This window comes from Sinohyriopsis cumingii, chromosome 17 (assembly GCF_028554795.1).
Source record: "Sinohyriopsis cumingii isolate HCF-2022 chromosome 17, ASM2855479v2, whole genome shotgun sequence".
Lineage (NCBI taxonomy): Eukaryota > Metazoa > Mollusca > Bivalvia > Unionida > Unionidae > Sinohyriopsis > Sinohyriopsis cumingii.
The window spans coordinates 11,383,681-11,405,439 of NC_142977.1; the positions used below are offsets into that span (position 1 = coordinate 11,383,681).

Genomic DNA, 21,759 nt, shown 5'->3' on the forward strand with positions numbered 1-21,759 from the left:
GTGCTGTAACATATGGTCGCGCACGCTTGTTTTCGTATAGTAAAATCTCTGTGTCTCATAGTATTTATTTGTAGTTCCAGAAACAATAAACTAAGCTCTTTTATCAGTCAATATAATAATTGATTCCACTTTGAGATTGATAGCCAAGAAGGATGTATTTCTTGCTTAGTCAAAATTGCTTGATTGCTCTTTGAGACCGATAGGCGCGCCGGAATATTCCATTTTCAAATTGAGCTGTTTTCGTTTTAAAGAAACGGCATACTTTGGATCTCTGCTGTTGATTAATATATGGACCTTATATATATATATATATATATATATATATATATATATATATATATATATATATATATGATTGAATAGGCGCGCTGAAAGCTTCCAGCACAAACTTGCAACTTCTCCCAAGAGTATTGAAAATAGATGATGAAGATATTAAAATATCTTTGAATTTAAAATCACCATGGCTGCACTGTTTTGTCACCTATAGAATCTATACAGGTAACAAGATTTACGGAGTTATCTCAATATACTGTTTTGTCAACTATGTAATTTATGCAGGTAAGATGATTTACGGAGTTATCTCCTTACACTGTTGTAGTAGATAAAATGTGTATAAAGTTGTTGTTTTTTTAAAACTTCATCCTACGCGTTTAGTAACAGATGATCCGATATAAGTCCCGAAACCCTTTCAAAAATTCGCATATGTTTAGTTGTTTCAAAAAACGTTTGTCAATGTGGTTAGACAATACGAAAGTATAGTCAATAAGGATACCTATAAGTTTGACAAATTGAACAATTTATATTTTACCAAGAACACTTTCTCTGCATTGCAGATAAACATTAACTCACTTTTATGTAAATTCGAGCCAAATCATACATCTGTTTCATAGCACATTGTAAATCTTACAGTAACGTAAGCTATCATATTACCATATCAGGCAAAGAAATCGCATTACTAATGTTAGGGTAAGTCGAAAAGCTGTTCAAATCAGCTGACGGTATGAGGACAGGTTTTTAACTCCATCTCCGGACTGGGGATCGTACAAGCAACCACTTAGAGTGCCCCTCTCCCTAACTCCCAATCTCCACTTTTCGTTTCTACATTCCTTCTTCCTTTGCAAGTGATTTCGAATCATTCGTCAATGATTTGTATTATGCTTCTATCTATAGTAATTGGTGTTTCACTGAAGAAAAATGCAACACTGTTTGAAAATTAACCTTTAAATCTATTCAATTTTCTCTTTGCCGGACTATAATTTATATGTTTAACGGGACATTAAACAGCGACTTTTCTTGAAGAAAACAAAAAGGTCGAGATAGTAGGTTATTTAGGATATATTAAATGAGAAAATCGTTGAAATCATGGATTGAATTTAATTTAATTTAATATCCATTCTTGTTCACAACTGTCACAAACTTTTGAAGTACTTATAATATTCACAACTTATTTATGACCAGTATTTGATTTTCTGGAGACCAGATAGAATATAGTATTCTATGGGCCACGTCTTTTATTCAAAACGTCAGGCTAATTGCAGAAAATAAGCAAACCGCAACTTTGGCCACCACTGTCTCACCTGTATTAACTGCATTACACCCGATCTGTGGGGTGTATTATATATATATATATATATATATATATATATATATATATATATATATATATATATATATATATATGCTATCAGACACATATGCAGTCAGATATAGGATAACAAAATAATAACCTTAAATAAAAATTATCGTTGATATCAGCTTGGGAAACATTTTGACCAACGTAAAGGCCAATACATACTAAGTGCGAATAGACAATACACTATCATAGTTGAAGCCATACATTTATTTGGTTGTGAATTACATCATTGGATTTATTATATCATTAGATTTTTCGAATCTACTGCTTACATTATTGTCATTCATGTTCTAATGAAATTAGAAATCAAGTAAACTATGTGACAATTACCACAGAGAATGATTAAACGTTAGTTATCTGCAGTATTGTTTTATGACTTTAAATTTATATCATAATTAACTTCAAATTAGCATGGTCATCCATAGCTGCGGACAAGATTAAAAGTATCCTGCAAAAGCGGCTTGTCATTCTTAAGCACAGGTTTCAACGTAATTTGCAAGCTAGATGCTTAAAAAGTGTCAGCGGAAACAAAATATAATTGTTTGATTTATTAAATTCTTTGATAAGTTTATAATAAATATAGGTAATACTAGCCTAAACAAATTCTATAAAATAGCAGGCCATTGCCGTTACAGGAGACAATCATGTTCTGTAGGGATATTTATCTTATAAGCAAATTAAACTCAGATTGTCGGAGGAATACTCGGTACTTTGAATCTAGGAATGGCTCCCCACATTTCTTTCCATTCTTTGATGGTGTCGGTGGTGTTGTGGAGATAGTCCAATGCCTCGGCCTGCCACATTCCTACTCCGCGTAGCTTGTACTGCAGCGCGAGGTTATACTTTAGGAGAAGGCTTTCTGGGTCATCATACCTTATTTGATGAATAATTCCTGTTGGTGGATCCTAAAATGGTCAACAAGGCCATAAGTATTGACTCTCTGTAACATTCAAAACTTAATTTACTCACTCGATTTCTATAATTGCACAGCGAACTTAATGTACGATGAGAGAGTGAATTACATAAATTGTGAATTCGTTTTCTTCTCAAGCTTCGACCCTATTATCGAGCACTCAACACGCTCAAACATTCGGCAGCTTTGATTTTAATCGAACGAGACTCAGAGCGCTTCAAAATTGTTTACGAAACAAATTAAATGTGCGAGTTTTCGAAAACTTACATTTTAGAAGACAATAGTGTATTAAAAACTACGTTGTCCTTTCAGGTATACAAATTTATACCGAGTATCAGATCTGGATTTGGGCTTAAGTTTCCTGCCTAAAACCAGTCTAAAATGTGCGGACTGGTTTTGTGCACATATCATAGGAAACTAAAATCATCTTCATTCGGTATATAATACATCGTAGACGACTATCAAAAGATAAAAACCTGATTCTAAGAAGAACTGTGCCATGTAGAAACCTTAGTGTACTAAAGATGTTTTCCTAACTACCTCTACAACAAGTCCATCAAAGTTATCATCGAGATTGGTCAATTGACCAGAAAGTATAACTTCCATTTCATCTATGCTTCAATGCACTCATTTCAACTTCTGATTTTGATCGAACAGTAAATTTTTTGGCACCGAAAATTCTGGAATTATAAATCTAGAGAATACTCACTATATAATTAAAATAAGGCGACAAGCCTTCGTTGTCCCATAGTCGGCCAGTTGTTGAGTTCTTCAGCATTTCCACGATAACGTTGTAGTTTATTTCTTTTCCAGCTGCATCGCTACAGTTCACACCCCTGAATGGAACCAACTGCAAGCTGCACACGTTATCCTGATGAAGGAAATCAATAGTTCTATACAGCATACAAGGTATTGGTTTCTTTCTGAACTGTACACAATGATAAACATGGAATTTATTCTATTTGACATTTCTGTCAGTATTCCGCATTACAGTAGTGCTCAAACAAAGAATTAGTTATGAATAGCAAATATTTCGCAGTATTCATGATTACTAATGCCAAGCGCAGAAGTGACTACATCCTGCTCATGTCTGTCTCTCCGTGTTGTTATAATGATACAAAATGGTAATAAATGCATCGTTTTCTTCGAAAGTTACAGCAAGTATAGCTGGATTCTTTTACTTTGGTTTTTATTAGTTTACCAGTGCTTTTACGCACGTTATTTCTAGTTTTGCGTTTCTTACTCATGTTTCAAAGGGACAGTCAGTTGCATCTTAAAGTTCAAATCTGAAAATAAGCTACTCAACAAGAAGTAAAGACATGTCCTACTCACACTTTGAAAAACTTACTACGCTCCATTTTCTTATACTGTGAGCTAAATTTGGCTTGTGGCAACCCCCGTGGCTATTATTCTTTCTTGTATATCAATTATATGTCAGGTCGGTATATGACACTATTTTACGAATGGACGCGTCGACGGTTCCACATATATTGCCTTTAATCAAATGATCGCCCAGCTATATTACGTATGGATTAATAAACTTTGTACAAATGTTGGACTCAAACATTCAACTTTTCTTGCCTAAAGCTTAGTCTGTTTTCTTTACTATCACCAAAATACTGGTATCTAATTTTCCTATATTAAAGCAACCCACTATAATTTTAGAGAGAAGTGTAACATCGTAGTGGCCCGTCGCTTTAAGGTTTTGTTTAAAGTCTATTTTGCATTTATTAATTTTTCTTTTGCATTTATTTCCCAGACCTCTTGATGGAGTCCCATCAAGCTGGACAGAATGTATTATATAGCCGCGACAATGCATTATGCAATACTAGGCACATTGTCCCCTTTAACCTTGAGGTCAAGGCCACATTTATAAAACATTTGCGTTAAGGCTTGTGAGAAGAAAAAAAGATTAAAATTTTTTTGCTTATATTTCCTAAACTTCTTGATTGATTTTTTTTTCATTCTTAGAATTGGTCATTATGAAGCTACGACAATTTTGTTGACGATATGCTACGACAATTTTGTTGAAGATATGCTCGCTCACTCATTTTGTACTGGAGTCAATGCCTCTGCAATAGAAAACCTGCATTAAGGAATTTGCTATAATAAAAAAAGGTTTCCATTCCATTTTGGGATTTTATTGTATTTCCGAAACCCGTTTATTGATTTTCTAGTTACTTAGACTTAATCAATGCAGAGCTAAGAGAAATCAGTTTTTGAAACACTCGCTCAGCCTTTAGACCTTGCGATGAAGAATATAATTTACAGCAACGTCTTGGTTGCTGGCTGTACATGCAGGTTCTTACCCTTGTCATTTAAAATCATATATTATAAAGCTGCGTCTCTCAATGTCTTTATATGGTCATCACAAGAAAGACAAAATTGTGTGCAATAATTCGTCCTTTGAAATTGGACAAATAAAACATGTTCCTTTTTAAGAAAAAAAAAATAGTTTAGCGTTGGTTTTTTCATATATTATTATGTTTCCATTTTCTACACAGAAATTTTAGTGGTATTATTATAGTCAAATTATCATACCTTGGACATGGAGAGACAAGGGTAGTAGTAGCCGTACCAGGGAACTCCGAGAACCATCTTGTTCGGTGTGATCCCCAGATTCAGGAATTTAGTCAAACCTATAAAATATTCAGGGGTACATTTTCATTGTAATATTTATTATAAATATTAATTCACTGAAAATCTAATTTAACGGTTGTCAGTGGCGTCAGTCGGGTTGGTGTCACCTAGTGCGGTAACTCATGGTGTCACCCCCATGGTCCTCCTTCCGTAACAGACCATACAGAATCCTTAGTAATGTCATTTTTGTGTCACCCCCTCTGATGATGTTACCCGGTGCAGTCCGTACCCCCCCCCCCCCGCATCCCCCTAGCGACGCCACTGCTGTGCCTGCTAGTCATGTATTTAACTATGATCGGTCATCCGCTTATGAAATCCGACTAGACCGAACAGTGTGTGCTCTGTAAAATTTGCAATTTTTCATTTTGGTGTCACCCCTCTGAGATGGTGTCACCCGGTGCGGTCCGCACCCCCCGCACCCCCCTAGCGACGCCACTGGGTTGTGATGTGTCCTATTCATATTAAATATGGTGCTCGTTATTTCTTCCCGATTCATTTAAAAGTGTAGCGAATCACAAAAGACCACAAAAGTCTGCACATACAAAACAGAACCAATGAACGTTTTCTCACATATATAAAACAAAAGAGTAAATGAAATACCTTGAGGCATACGTGTCTTCATTTCCCATACAAATCTGATCGGACTTTGTCGATGACTTACGAGATATAATATTTATAAAATAAGTTGAAGTCATTACAACTTAACGGTGAATTACATCAGTCATAAGGAAAGAAAATGACCGAACAAAGGAAAGGAAGCGAGGAGAGAATGACGGAATGAACGAAGGAGTAGCGTAGGAATAAAGATAAAAGGTAAAATGGAAGAAAGCATGTAAAGCATTGAACTTTTGAGTCCATAAAAGGTTATATCAATAAAAGCAAACTTTCTTCTTGAGCACATTAATCTGAGTAGCTAAACAAAATGACCTTAACATTATTTTTACTTCAATTCGTATTCAATTTAATTTATGAAATCGTTAATTAATTTTAATAATTTTAAAACTGATAATGAGTGTTCACATAGTTTTATGTTTATGGAAGTAAAGAAGAAAATATTGAAAAGACTGTGGGAAAGAAGACAAAATTTGGAAAAAAGAAAAGGATACGGTAAGTGAAGAAAGACAGAAACAAAAACGAAAGTGAAAAAGTACGTGATGATTAAAAAAATAAAAGTCCATTAAAATCATTTTCTCAATAATAGCGGTATTTCTTCTTAATAAAATCAATCCAAGCGTCTAACCGAAATGATGAAACAATATATAGCATTGATCCACACCCACCCACCCCAACCTTTTCACCTCCTACCTTTTTACAATCTAAAAGATCAAGGTTATAAAAATGCAAAAGCAATAATCACTTCATTATTCAATCAATCATTTCTAGCCTGATGGTCGTCAATGGGTCTCTAACACTGTCATCTTGTATCTTTGCAAATAATTTTGCAATTTTTGCGTGGACGAGAGTAGTTATATTAATGAATTTGGGGTCGAGTCATAATTATGTATGCACCTTATGTTGAACATGAGGGAAACGCTAATGATCAAAGTTGCCCATAGGTTTAATATTGGGGGTAAATAGTAGTATTATTAGAAGAGTCTGACCTCAGTTGAGGTTACATAGTAACATTGTTATAGATGAGTCTGACCTCAGTTGAGGTATTATAGTAACATTGTTAGAGATGACCTCAATATGGAAACATTATCAATGGTTTTAACATGGGAACGTGTGTATGCTTTGGAATTTTAACGTAGCTGTAACAATTGTTTAGTCCTAAGTATTGCCTCTCTGTAACACACAAAACTTAATTTACTATACTTTACTATAATTGCAGTGTGGCAGTTTATAGTGAAGTCTAGCACCAGGGCATCATGCCGCTGACACCATTCCGACCAGTCCTAACACTAACCTCGTAATGCTGAGCGCCTTGAGAGGCAGCTGATAGTACCATTTTTTGTAAGTCTTTGGTATGACTCAGCCGTGTTTTGAACCAGCGACCTCCCGCATTCGAGGCAGACGCTATAACCACTAGGTCACCTGAGCGGTAATATGGGAATGGTATATTAGGGGGGAAAGTGTTAATGGGATCAAATGTGTATATGGGGTCCTACGGAGTAATCATTTGTTTAATTGGCCCTTATATTTAACATGGGAATGGTATTATATGGTCAAAATTGTTATAGCGTCAAAATAGTTTATGGGGTCAGAAGTGTTTATTGAGACAAGAGAAAATGTAATGTTAACTTTGTGATTGGTATAGGCCGTTTCTATGTTGAAAAATGTAGCGGCTGCATGGGAAGTGTAATGTTAACAGTTTTTAGATACTATCCAACACACACATTCGAGTTCTATCCGGCACTTCCTATTTGATTACAATCCAAACGCACAATAATTTACAATCTCCAGCAACCGCTTTTTTATAACTATCAGGCACTATAAAGGGTCCTCTGGAAATTAACATGGGAAAATAAGTCGAACAAATATAGCTTAAAAGGGTCGAACGTTTATTGGGGTCAGGAAGATTTTAACATCGGTAACGTTACATATTTTCCACTAATTAGTTACCTAGCATCCAAGTATTTAGTATCTACTTTCTGATTATTTAGTAATCTATCCATCACGACATAAAAACTATCCATAACACCATGTGAAATGTCTAAAACCCGATACCTACTATCTGACAGAAAGGCATGATGTAAAAGATGGGGATGAAATCACATGAACATACTATCAAACACACCACTTAAACCATCCAACATCCCATTCCTACCATCCAAAACAACTCGTCTCAAAATTCACACTTACTATCAGACGAAACGTGTATGATGTAAACGAAGTCGATTAAATAAAAAAAACAGTCCAATCCAACCACCAATAATATCATATACCCCATTACACACAATCCAAAACAGTTTGTGTAAAGTCTCAGCACTTTCACCTACTATCATACGGAAAGGTTGTGATGTAAATGATAGGGATGAAATCACACTTACGAACTATCGAAGACGGCACATATATCCAACACTCCGTATGCACTTGTTTAATTTGCAAGCAAAAGCAATCTGTTATCAGCGGAAAGGGTAAGATGTAAAAGAAGTGGACTAAACTGCTCAAAGATATTATCAAACACCTACCATTTTGAGTATTATTAAACAACCACATTTGTTAGTACTAAACATGACACATCTTACTATCCAACACCAGCTATTTGATTACTATCAAAAACTTACTTTTATCTGCTAGCGAATATTCAATTTTTGTTACTATCCAACACACGTCTTAACATCCATCAGCCAATTTATATTACGATCCAACACATAATCATACTTTCAAGCCCTCACCAATTATATATTATCCAACACCCACTACATCTTACTATCCAATACCATCTTTTGATCCAGCATGATCAGGCAGTGATCAAAACCTCCACACGTACTAAACAACGAAAAGGGAGAGAGTGCTGAACATAACGTATACATAAACACAAACCTAGCATTACATAAGAGTGGTAAGATGAACAAGGGAGCAAAATTATACACACTGTCATACTCATGGAGAGATGGATGACAAATCTGGTGAACGCTCCTCTTTATACGGAAAAAGCAAGCACGTGATGGGTAACATTATTCTGATTTGGTATGCGAATGTTAAGGAAGACCAAGATCAACAGAAAGAAATATGAAAGAGTATGTCCATATCCTTTTGTTTTCAATAGCAAGAAAACGCCATTTCGTTTTTCCAGCAACAATGTTTTTAATAATGAGAAGAATATTTCTAACACAAAACAAGTATACAAGCAATGTTTAAACATGAACGTATTTTCAAGGTTTACAACGTTGTGAAGTTACACTTGACTTCCAGTGATCTAAGACATTGTCCTATTGCCATCGATACATTTTTCATTTCTGAGCTAAAGACAAAAGATAGTCACACTTTTCACAAACCATCATTCTATTTTCTCATCATATAAATTAGTACTCACACTTAAAACAAGTCACTAAATACTTTAAGCAAAATCCAAGACTGCGTCGATGAAGACGATACACATAATACTGTCCACACACCATAGAATCGGTTCTTTGTAATCTCACATTTATTGAATCGAGTCAAGACAGAATTTATCCTCATAAAAGTCTAAGATGTCATCTTCCAGAAGAGGTAATCCATAGAAATCCGAAATTAATCCACGTTTGATAGTTGGGAAAGTATACGGCTACATAATGGGTTCCTGGTTGATGACTATTGTCAGTGTTAATCAAATACGCTTGAACGTTTTAGGTTTGCGATGAGGAAGTTCAGCTTTAGCATACACACCAGAAATTAAAGACACTGTACACAAATTGTGAGTGACAAGTTATTGACATTCCCAGGGATCCATTCTTTTCACAGGTAATCATAAGTCTTTAATTCATTCCTAACTTTATCCCTGAAAATTTCTGTCAAATAAGTTGATTAATCACGTGTAGCATCCGTACTATGTTCGATGTCTTTGGTTTCTAGAGAAGTTATTGGAGGTAGGAAACGGTTATGCCCGATTTGGATAGTATATAACTGTAATGGATAGATGAATAATGTGTGTTGGTCATTCTAAACGGCTTATTGGTCAGTAAGTATATTTTGAACATTAAATTTTAAACTAGAGGGCACAGAGACTCCAAATATAAAACATATGGAACGTTTTAATATTATATTTCATGTTAGAGGTCATTGAAACCAAAACTCAAACTTTATATTCTCAGTTATAAATTCTCATCTTTAAAATTATCCAGTGGTCCAGAATTCTTATATATTACATTCATACTAGAACTAGGACATTTGCAAATCAGCTTACGTGGAATGACCAGTTTTGTTATATTTTTTCTCTGCAATCATCCCCTCTATGCTTTGGACACTAGCAGTGTTGTCAAAATATCTAGTTTATAATTTAGACTAGAGAGATTATCAGCCAGGAATAGATATTTCGTTTTACAAGTTAGACGGAGATTTTCATTTCATACACTTACGTTATTATGAAGAAAATCGTTCGATTGGATTATATATATATACACTAGAAACTGCAGTAAACATGTTCGTACCCAGTTACAAAATGGATTAATTTGTCAAGTTTGTAAACGCATTTATAGGAAAGGATCAGTTGTATCATTTATTTTAAACGGTGGTATGTGAATACTATAAACAGCTGATTAGTTTGAAAATGTTAAAATGGTAGGAAGAAATTAGTGTAAGTGGACAGTTTATAAAAACACATTCATAATCTACTCCCTGAGCTGCGAGAACATATTTACAATTAACCGGTACAGATTCAAATGTAACGCAAAGAACAATTGGCGCCCGAAACCAACGGGCGCCAACAGAATTTTTGTACGACCCACAACGCTCTCGTATAACCACTGGCGAATCAATGTTTACATAAACCAAACGTGATGTAGTTCGCCGTCTTTGATAAGCTGTGAATAATTCTACAGTTTTCCGTATCTTTAGGACCTACATCCCTTTGAACGCATGGATACAATCGTCAAACCTTTCTCGTTTGTTAATTTTTCTATACACTAAAACTAGGCATTGCAATATTGGATGCAGACGACATTTTTCAATGAAAAAGGACTGTTGTAGGAGGCGGAAATGGCAGTGAACAGTCTAGTTGTTTACATTGACTGATTTCGTTTCGACAGAAACGCAAACAACATTTAAAAATCATTAGAGGGCACCTAGCGTCAATGCGGTTATAAATCATATATTGATGAATGAAATTACTATTTTGTGTGTTTTATATATCCTTGATGATTTTTATTTATAAGATCGCAAAGTGTGTGTGGGCTGAAAACTATAAGCATTAAAAGTGTGTTTGCTTTCTTTCGTTTGAACTCTGTGATTTTGAACTCTGTGATTTGGCTTAAATTTATTATTTACTGACAGAGTACTTACAAATTTATGTCCAATCTCCTTTTCCTGATGATCAGCAGGTGAATGCGAAGTAAAAAATCTTTACCTGATTTAGTTCTTGAGTAGTCTGAATTTGTTTTAGCGATGCATTTGCCTAAAATCTGGCTTTGTTCATCATATGCCATCACAAACACAAAGTCCGATACCAGTGATATTCCCAGGTAGTCGTAGCAGCGTAAGTCAATACAATCCGGGGACCAGGCGATATCAACAGTCACCTGTAAAATGGAAATACAATTCGAAGAGTGAAATTTATTTACACGACACTGTTTTTGTGTGAGTCTTACATTAAAGTTGTAGCACATTCCAATTATTTCATTAGATACTCATTTCTCATTTTCTTGTCTTGCCTTGCCTTTTTCTGTTTAAATAAGGCTGATGAAAGGGTTTGACAGCGAAGGAAAAGTGAACTCAACGAGAAAGACTAAAGCATTACTAGTATAAACATCGATGTTGTAGAAAGGTAGCATTCCCTGTTTAGCATTACAGCTCAGATGTCGGCCATAGTAAACATTAAAATGCGTGGAACCGTCATATAAAAAAGCAAATAATATTTAATACAGGCAATCCAGAATACTTACATACAATGCAGCATCTATCTATCTATCTAACTATTTAACTATCTATCTATCTATCTATCTATCTATCCATCTATCTAAATTGCATAAAGGGCGCCTTATCATTGGTAATAAAGCTGCATCGTGTAATAAAACTGAAACATCCGAAGACGCTTCAGCGATATAAATGATATATACGGGTTGTTTTATGTAGATATGCGGAAATATTTCACTAGTTGCATTCAAAAAACTGTTGATTTGCTTTTATTATAGCTGGCACTGAAAACGTAGGTTTTGCTTTAATAACACATTCACTAAGGGCAAAAACCGTCTATTTGCATGGGTTTTCTCCACTATGCGCCAATGCAACAGCTTCATTACAACATTGATAAAAAGACATTCTTGAATTTCTAAATTGTACAATAATTTGGGGACAGCGATGTTATAAATGATTAGCTTTAAACAAGAGGTTCTAATTATTAAGAGATTGCGTGTAAGACTTTTTATTTTGCGTGTCTCCACATTCAAACTTAATTGTTTATGGCCTTAGCTGGCTTGCAGTCTAGTTTGTTAACAGAGACTGTATTCAAGTCTCGTTGTCACTTAATTTCGGTTTGCAGTCACCACAATCAACGCCAGATTTATCATTTTGTTTTCAAACATGACCGTGTTGTGAGGTAAAATTGATGCATAAAATGTTATTACTAAATTTAATCACGAGTGTTTTGTTTAAGAAATGTGAATCGTTTCTTTAAGTATTACAGGTATATATTATTACATGGCTGACACAAAGCAAATGGTCATGTTAGTTCAGTCAATGACATTCTCCATGATTCTTGTAGAAAACTAATTATAAAAAGTTGATACTTGAAGTCTACCTGTGCTGTTTGGAATTCGTTTTAAGGCATTTTGGTCTATTCTTCAGTTGACACATGTAAGACCATTACATCCTAATCAGAAGGGAGAGAGAGAGAGGGAGGGAGAGAAAGAGAGAGAAGGTGCAGACAAAGAAAATGAACAAGATATATATATATATATATATATATATATATATATATATATATATATATATATATATATGGAAAGTGATATCGCTACTGCGTCATCACTACTAGCGATCTCATTTTTCGTACACTGCTTTTCTCCTATTTCAATATCTCACACTAAAATATATGATAATTTTATCTACATTATCGTATGGCGATAAATAAAATGTTGCATCTGTGCTAATTTAACATTTTATATACAATCAAACCTGAAGATATGGGTAGGAGTTTTTAAAAGCCATGTTCGTTTCCTTAACAAGAGCCGTGTATGCATCTCGTATTTCTGTCTCATTCTGTAAAATAACGTCCTCGAAGTCAATATTAATTCCGTCAAGGAAGTACGCGTTGACAACTTGGAGCTGATTCGCAATCCATGCCGCCCGAGCCGTCTTGTTGGTCAGCTGTTCCTTTGGCATGCTGCCTGGAAGTGGTTCGAAATAAGATGTATGACTCATAATTTAAAACAACACAGCTTAATGTACGGTCCTAGTATTTCAACACAAAATGATGGCGACAGCGAAGGTTCGGTTAGCAAATATTTTCCTTATAGTCAATGGCAAACTTTTCCGTGCAAGTGCCGCATACACAAATTCACACCTTGTCGAGGGCCGCATAGTTCATTAAGTAAAATAATTAATATTTAAAATAGCAAAAACAAAAGGTTTTTCTAAATAACATCTAATTAATTTTCGGTTGTTAATATGTTGTTAATATTTGAAAACTTAAACTTAAACTTCAAAAGAAGCACATTTATTTGATAAACACAGTAACATAAACAGAGTCAGTGCGAATGATGACTTGTTCCTAGGCCGCATGAAAACCCTTGGCGGGCCGCATGAAAGCCCTTGGAGGGCCGCATGCGGCCCGCGGGCCGTAGTTTGCCCACCCCTGGTCAAGAGTACGTGCATGTAGTAGTGTTATTCTAATACGTATTTATTTCACGATGAAATAGTTTAAACTATAAATGCATTAATTTTGCCACAGTGCTATTAGCGCACGAGAAATCTCTATTTGCTCGTCCACATTCGTGGAGTATAAAGAAACGTTCAGTTTATAAGAAGTGTTTCCATTTGTTGAACCTCTGTGACTTTTACTCAAGTCTAAATGTTGAGAGTAAGCTTTTCAGATTTACCGTCATTGCTAGATTGTATCCATTTCTTGTATTCGCCATGGTTGCTGCATGAATCTCTCCTGTTATTTACTTGACTTTTCAGTCCTGTTCTTTGTTTGACTTATCAAACAAAACATGCATTTTAATGCAAGCTGTATTTCAGGTAACTAAGTCAGGTTAAAAACAATATTACAATGACTGTACAAAATCTCGAAAATGTAAATCAGAGAGAGAGAGAGGTTGAGAAGACAGACAGATCTCAAAACCTTACCAATGATAACCGCACGTGCTCCGTGCTTGTGGGCATAACACATGACGTCAAAACCCATGTAACCCACCGTTACTATAGTGGTAACTTTTGACCAATCGTAGAAACGCCAACTGTCATTTTGGGATTGGAGAGAAAACACGAAGACCTAAGCAAGGAAAATATTTCGCTGTAAAACTGTGTCATTCCCAAATGCTTATATTATCATTCATTTATGCTTTCTTTTGTTATATTGTGCTTTGAATTATTTTAAAAAAGTATCAAACGAATCAGCCTGAACATAATTTGTACTTGAAAAATCGAATTATCATGCTACATTGGAAGAAAAAATATAATAATAAGTTCAATAATGTGTGTGTGTGTGTGTGTGTGTGTGTGTGTGTGTGTGTTTGAGGGCGTAGGGTGCAGCCCTAGAATTGAACATCTGTGCTGAGTTCTCCCGTTGTCGTTTTCTGATTGTTAAACATGCATGATCACTATTAAGACATTATTAACATCTCAAGTTTTTCTTAAATGTCATCTCAATCGTACAGGCACTAGTTTCACCTAACATCTCACGTTTTTCTTAACTGTCATTTCAATCGTTCAGGCGCTCGTTTCACCTAACATCCCACATTTTCCTTAAATGTCACCTCAGTCGTTCAGGCTTTAGTTTCACCTTATATCTCACATTTTCCTTAAATGTCACCTCAGTCGTTCAGGCGCTAGTTTCATCTAACATCTCACATTTCTTCCTCAATCATCTCAATCGTTCAGGCGCTAGTTTTATTTAACATCTCCCAGTATTTCCTAACTGTCATCTCAATTATTCAGACGCCAGTTTCGCTTAACATTTCACATTTTCTTTCTTAAAGGTCATTTCAATCGTCCCTGCACTAGTTTCATTTCATATTTCGCATTTGTTTCCTCAAACTGAATTCTTTCCATCTTTCTTATTGCTTAGCAACAAAGAATTCTGAGATAAATATCGAGCAGAAAGAATCATAAAATTAATGATATTTTGAATTCTCCCCAATAGAGGATTGCTTTAACTATGATGGAAATTTTGCGATTTCCTCACAATTTAGATATCTCAAATTTCAATGCAAGTAAAAGAACATTCGATGGCATACTATTTTATAACTTGGGTGATTATTTTCATCCTTCCAAAATCTCTGTCTCGGAAAAGAAATCTCAGAAATATTATCATCTGGATGAGTTAATGTGTCACCTTGAGAAACTCTCAGAGCATTAGAGAAATAACATCTATTACCGCAATTGTAATTTGTAACCACTTTTTGAAAGTGGCACAGTGTTGATTGTAAAACGCGGTAGTCCGGCATTTCCAGGATGGGTCAGATGAGGTTTTTAGGGAGAAGGAGTTAAAGGCTTATGTTCCGGTCTCCGCACACTGCTAGAAACCGGGATAAACGTAGAATTTCTGCGACATTGCTCGTCACAAGATTTATCTAGTTCACACTTTTATAATTAGTAGAGTCAAACCTCTCTTATTTCGAACACATCATTGTTTAGCTTTGCATTAAAATAGCATTAACCAAAATTAGATCGTAATTACAAAAATAACATAAAATGATTACCTCCATTCTTGTAGTGTCATTAATTCTGTTACAAAACGCTGGGTCTTCACACGGGCAATCTCTCGGTGATCCACTAGCATCTTTTTGTCCGTTCTTTTCGTCTTCGGTGTCCCGAAAGAATCTGTTTCCAAAAAAAGATAAACCCAGGATAGAAACAGCAATTGTGACAACGATCAAAATTATCCGCGAGTTCGCCATATTATATGCTGATCGACGTTCGAAATATTAGTGTCATGTTTGTGCCAACGTGATAACAATGATTGTACTCTTGTTCACTGAGACAGATTCTACATTTTCCACATCACAAGCACAGTTAGTTAAAAGTGCTGAAAAATATCAATACAATATGGGTGTGTGAACTGCATATAATATGACTCTAGTGATTAGAGTTTGAAACATTGCTATGTTTTGACGCCATTACTCCTCAAACTCTAGGCACACAAAGGGCTCATCCGGGATGCTATTAAACCACGTGATATCGCTATATACATTAATATAGTATCACTAAATAAACTCACTAGGAAGATATCTATGTGGTATCTATGACAAGTAATCAAATCACAAGATCATATCAAGAGGATGTTCATAACATTGGACTGTTACATTGGACTGTTTCTGCGTTTGTTGATTTCAGCGAGGGGAACAGTGGTAGTTCAACTTGGTACACTTAGACTCGAAAACCATGGATAGCTGGTTCCATGCCTACACATGCCGGCTGCTACAGTTTCTTGGGAAAAGCGCATGCATTCCATTTTCTCGGCACGATATGGACAATGCATTGCTGAGAGTGCCATTAAATTTCTACCAGCCATCCTTTGCTTGCGATGAGGTATTAACCCATCTTGAGAGACAGCGTTACAGCTTTTAAAACTGTTACAGATTGACAGACTTTCGTCATTAATATGCGCTTTTTGATCAAGCTTGTCGCGGATCAATGTGGAGAGAATTTCACACACACACACACACACACACACACATACATGCATACATACATACACCCACCCACACACACACACACACACATATATATATATATATATATATATATATATATATATATATATATATATATATATATATATATATATATATATATATATATATATAGTGGACAATCTACTGGAGAACAATGATTAAGCATATGAAGTATCAAAAATGAGGAGTTTTGTTTCTAAGAACAAATGGCATTTCTATGTACAATAAAAATAAATGAGATTAAGTAACAAATCACACATTTTTACAACACTTAAGTTACTGCAACAATGTCAGTGGTTTAAAGATGTTTTTATTTCCCTGTGAATAGCCTCATCCCTTTGATAGCCTCAGCAAGACAAAGATTTTCACACTCTATTCAAAATCTAGGCCAATATAAGAACATGTACATGTAAAACTATATATTTTATATTTAAAGTATTTTCTTTTGGTATAGTTGACTTGTGACTGGCAGCAAAAATGTAACTGACCAATATGTTGCGTGAAAATGAATCGTTTTAACAGCAGATGGGGTGAAGAGACCTTTTGCTAGAAAATCATTTTTGAAGAAAGAAAAAGGTTTCCTATGAAAATGAAAATATAAGTTCAATAACACCAAACAAAAGCCTCTAACTAACCGAGAGTTTCTCTAATTGGGTTAGTTTTTTGTGGTTACTTTATCGTTGTCGTTAGTGTTTTTTAAAAAGTATGCGCGTTTGTTTACCCACTGTGACGCTTCATTGAGGTCGCACCCCCTCTGCTGCTGTAATTAAATCAGTCTCTCATCCAAATATTTTATCTAGACCTACACGATATCGTGATCGAGGATCGTGTACATTTATTGTTATAAATCCGTGTGGGGTTGACTGCTCGCGAAAAGAAATTTTTAAATTTAATTATATCCATGTCTCCGCTACACCAAGTCTGATGATTATTTCGCAGACTATGTGTATCAACTTCATTAAATGCAACTAAAATATTACGGTTATCTCTAATCACTTAAGGTATTTGTGTATATCGCTGAGTAACATAAATCACATCCGTGTTTTTCTGTCTGCCTCGAGAAAATATTCTAGCTGGATTTGATTGTTTGTCCAGCATCACATCATCATAAACTACTAAATTATTAATAAATCCAACGAGGTCATCTACACATGGGGCATCATCAATATCAGTAATAAATTTAATAATATCATTGCCGTCCTAGTCTAACAATTTTGTATTTATTAAAATCTTTAAGCACTTAGTAGCACCGCTGATCATCAACTGACGGAGCTACTAAATACAACTTACCCCATTTGATCCATCTCATTATCAAATTAGGTAGCAATTGTGTTTTACCAGATCCAGATAGACCTATGATACTTGCTCTGACAGAATTTGGTAGAGCTAGATGATGTTTGACTGGTTCTTGCTTTCTGGTCGCTGAGAAATCAATCACGTTCATATAATTGTAATATGGATCTGTATTATGTAAAATGCAGAGCATCCACCCCACATGTGGATTAACGACAATAATAACAATAAACAAAAAAAAATGCATTTACAGGCAAGTGTGTGAAATGTGGTACAAAAAATATATATTTATTTCCCTGACACAGTCAGGTGGTGACATCGCTGCTTCGCTAGGAAAATTATTAGGAGCTCCATGGGCGAAATACCCAGGAGAAAAACATCTTCCATGATATAATTATTGCGGTCCTGGAACTCGACTTGATATTCGACTTGATAAACAAAGTCAACCAAAACCTGGTGAATATCCAATACACACTATTGATAAAGCATGTCATATTCATGATATAGCTTATAAAAGTAACGATCTACAACAACGACATAGTGCAGATGTGAAGTTAATTCATGCGTTAAATTCTATAAAAAATAAATCTTTCAAAGAATCATTAGCTAACTTTTTATTAAAATCTGCGATTAAAAGTAAATTATTATTTGGAAATGGAATTTCCCGAGCCGGTAATTAATCAACCGATTATTGAAATAATGAAATCGATTTATTATAGCCCATTAGGATATTGTAAAGGTAGAGCAGCGATTAGTAAACTTGCTGATGCAGAAAATGTTGCACGTTCTCTTGCTGCAAAATGGTTAGCACGACAGGCAATATGGCAAATTATCTACAACCGCCTAAAAAAGTTCAGCATGGACATTTTGATGTCAGCGTTCCTAATGAAGTTCAACAAGCAGATATTTTATTTTTACAACCCGATCTATCAAAACTGGTAGACGTCAATTAACATACAAATATGCGTTAACCATCGTTGACGTTGCAAGTAGGTATAAAGAGGCAGAGCCGTTATCAACTAAAACAGCAGCTGAAGTTTCATTTACGCTCGAACGAATATATCAACGAGGACCCTTACGATGACCACAGTTGCTACAGGTTGATCCTGGCAAAGAATTTATTGGTGCAGTATCGTCGTTGATAAAAAAAAAACATAACGTCGAAATTAGACGAGGACATACTGCAATTCATCGTGATCAGGAAATTGTTGAACGATTTAATCGAACACTTGCTAAGCGGTTATTTTGATATCAGTATGAGAAGGAAAAGATTCACAAAGACAAGAATTCTCGTGAATGAGTTGCAAGATTACCAAGTGTGATAGCTGCGTTAAATAATGAAATTACTCGAACAACTGCCATAGAACCTATTAATGCGATTACAAAACAAATATACCAATACAACGACGCGACTTTTCAAAACAAACAGTATTAGGTAACGTGGCTGCCAGGTATTTATATGAACCCGGTGACCTTGAAGGTGGTAAAAAAAAGAGCGACTGATCCTACTTGGAGTATTACGACACATAAAATTTCTAGCGTGGTAATATCCACGGGGAGACCTGCAATGTACAGATTAGATTCAACTGCTCCTCAACGTGGATTTGTACATGAACAATTACAAGTGATTCCTGAAGACACACAATTACCACCGCGATCACTTTTGTAAAGCACTAGGGGTGCTGCCACCCCTACGTAGATTACATTCGAGACAGGTCAGCATTAAATTTTCTCGTGTATGACCAAGGCTACTATTATTTCAGTCTACGGTAAATTGTCGTGGATTATTATTTGAATACTGCCACAAAATTGCTGTGTTAAAGCTTGTACAATGATCGTTTTGCTGTTGTTTCAATGTCATGATAAATTCAGCATCGAGATCAAAGTCGCGTTTATTTATTTTTTGTCACACAGTTTATAACTAATGTTTTTCTTACTATATCATCGTTAGTTTCCTGAGTTTGATTATTATTTTCTGTAAAGTCTATGACAATTCTCCGGAGGTGAGATATTCTTCTGACTCGAGGCACTGCGGGATAAACTACATTTGACCATTCGATACAATCATCGACGATGCAAACTCTCGTTTCAGAAATAGTTAATCCTTGTGATGAATGAATCGTCATTGCGTATCCCAGCGTCCATGGAGTTTTGTTCAATAGTTCACGCATTCTCAACAACACTGACAGGAACTAAAACAATATAATTTAATACAAGATTTTGTATCTTTGACGATCCTGGTATATCAACGTCGATATTTTGTCGTCGTGTATCTGCCGGTCGATAACACAACGGTACGTGTATATTTGACAATTTTTCCTTATGTAACTGAAATAACCGCTGTTGAAGTTTATCACGAACTATCTTTCTACTTGCAACTATCAAATCATTTAGTCTCCACACTTGCAGAAAATCGTTCATAGAAGTTTCTGAAATTATCTTACGCATTTGTTCACATTGACTTTTATTCGGTTGTAGTCTGATTAATTTCTTTAACTCTCTTAATTCTGGATCGAGTGCTCTATGATCATCAGTTATTTCTTCATAATAATCTACAAAACTCTTCAGCCATTTACGTGGAGACAATCCAAAAAAAGGTAGTGGTTGACCATGATCGTCGTACATTATTACAGCAGTATTTTTTTCAATAACCAATCAAGAAATATTTTTAATGTTTCTAATGACACGGTGCATATTTCATCCCAAACAATAAACCTTGGAACACATTTCTCTCCCACTCGTTCAGGAGTCCATTTATCTCCCTTCCATTGAAAGAATTTATGATTAGTGCACGATTTAATAGTTCTTTCTTTCATTTCTCTTGCAAGTCTGTGTGTGGGTGTTAAAACAACTATTTCTGAACAACTGTTCTAGAATAATTCGATCACACGAGTTGTTTTACCAGAACTACCCGGTTAATTGAGATAAACTGTTTTATGTCTAGCTAAGGATAATATACAGATGGTGCTGATGACAATTTTGATATTTGATATTTTTGGTAATAAATATCTTTAATCGAAACATCAGCGTATTCAGAATAATCAAGTATTTCTTCTCGCTTTATTTTCCATTTACCCCATGATGCATAAGTGCCGATATGTAGTTGTTGTAGCAATTCTGTATTTTTTATTGATATAAAATGAATCCGTAGCGACTCTGACAGCAAACTCAGAAACTCTATTTATCGTCAATAACAGATTTACTGAAACGTACGCGAGCATTGAAGATCTTAAATGAGTAAACTGTGGTGACTCACCATCAATATAATTCACAATTGTACACAATTTAGTTCCATTTGGCAAGAAAACTATTTTTCGACTGATAAACGTATTTCTATTCGTTGTATCAGCAATTATAAAATCTAACTCAGCATTATCTATAATTAATTTTGAACAATGTCGTTAATGATGATATGATCCTCCTTGGGTGAATTTACCGATTACTTTTCTGCCAAGATATTTTGCGATTTTATTCTCAAAATTAGTCATAGCAGGATTTTCATTGTCAGAACATTTCTTTTGTGGCGGTAACAAAACATCTTTCTGAGAACGATATGATATAATTGCTTCACTTACAATCATCTATATCAATATTTTTACATCGAGCATATATCGTAATAAAACTATTGGTACCCAACTTTTTCTAAAAACTGTTTACCAAACCAGACATAAGAAATCGGATGAAGACCTTTAGCAAACTGGAATGACTCGATACAGGCGAATGCAGTCAAGATCTAAAGGTTCATTTATCGATACTCTGGTCATCTCGTGTGTTGGATGTCCAAATCTCTTCAAATACTCTGAACA

The 21,759-nt window shown here is 35.1% G+C and overlaps 1 protein-coding gene across 1 annotated transcript; it reads right to left on the bottom strand.

The window, feature by feature from the left end:
- Positions 1-1,354: 1,354 nt before the first annotated feature.
- Positions 1,355-16,133, bottom strand: LOC149777744 (di-N-acetylchitobiase-like). Its single transcript, XM_089938789.1, has 7 exons — positions 15,686-16,133; positions 14,112-14,256; positions 12,939-13,150; positions 11,173-11,344; positions 5,088-5,185; positions 3,256-3,417; positions 1,355-2,538 (listed from the first exon to the last, which is right to left on the bottom strand). Exons 1-7 carry the CDS (start codon positions 15,881-15,883, stop codon positions 2,317-2,319), a joined length of 1,209 nt encoding a protein of 402 aa, XP_089794915.1. The 5' UTR covers positions 15,884-16,133; the 3' UTR covers positions 1,355-2,316.
- Positions 16,134-21,759: the final 5,626 nt, after the last annotated feature.

Excerpts from the sequence above, each read along its gene's own strand:
- LOC149777744 (XM_089938789.1), bottom strand. The coding sequence starts at position 15,883 with ATGGCGAACTCGCGGATAATTTTGATCGTTGTCACAATTGCTGTTTCT. Across the intron at positions 5,186-11,172 it reads CTACTCAAGAACTAAATCAG|GTTTGACTAAATTCCTGAAT; the intron begins GTAAAGATTTTT and ends AATATTTTATAG. Across the intron at positions 2,539-3,255 it reads CGCCTTATTTTAATTATATA|GATCCACCAACAGGAATTAT; the intron begins GTGAGTATTCTC and ends TGACCATTTTAG.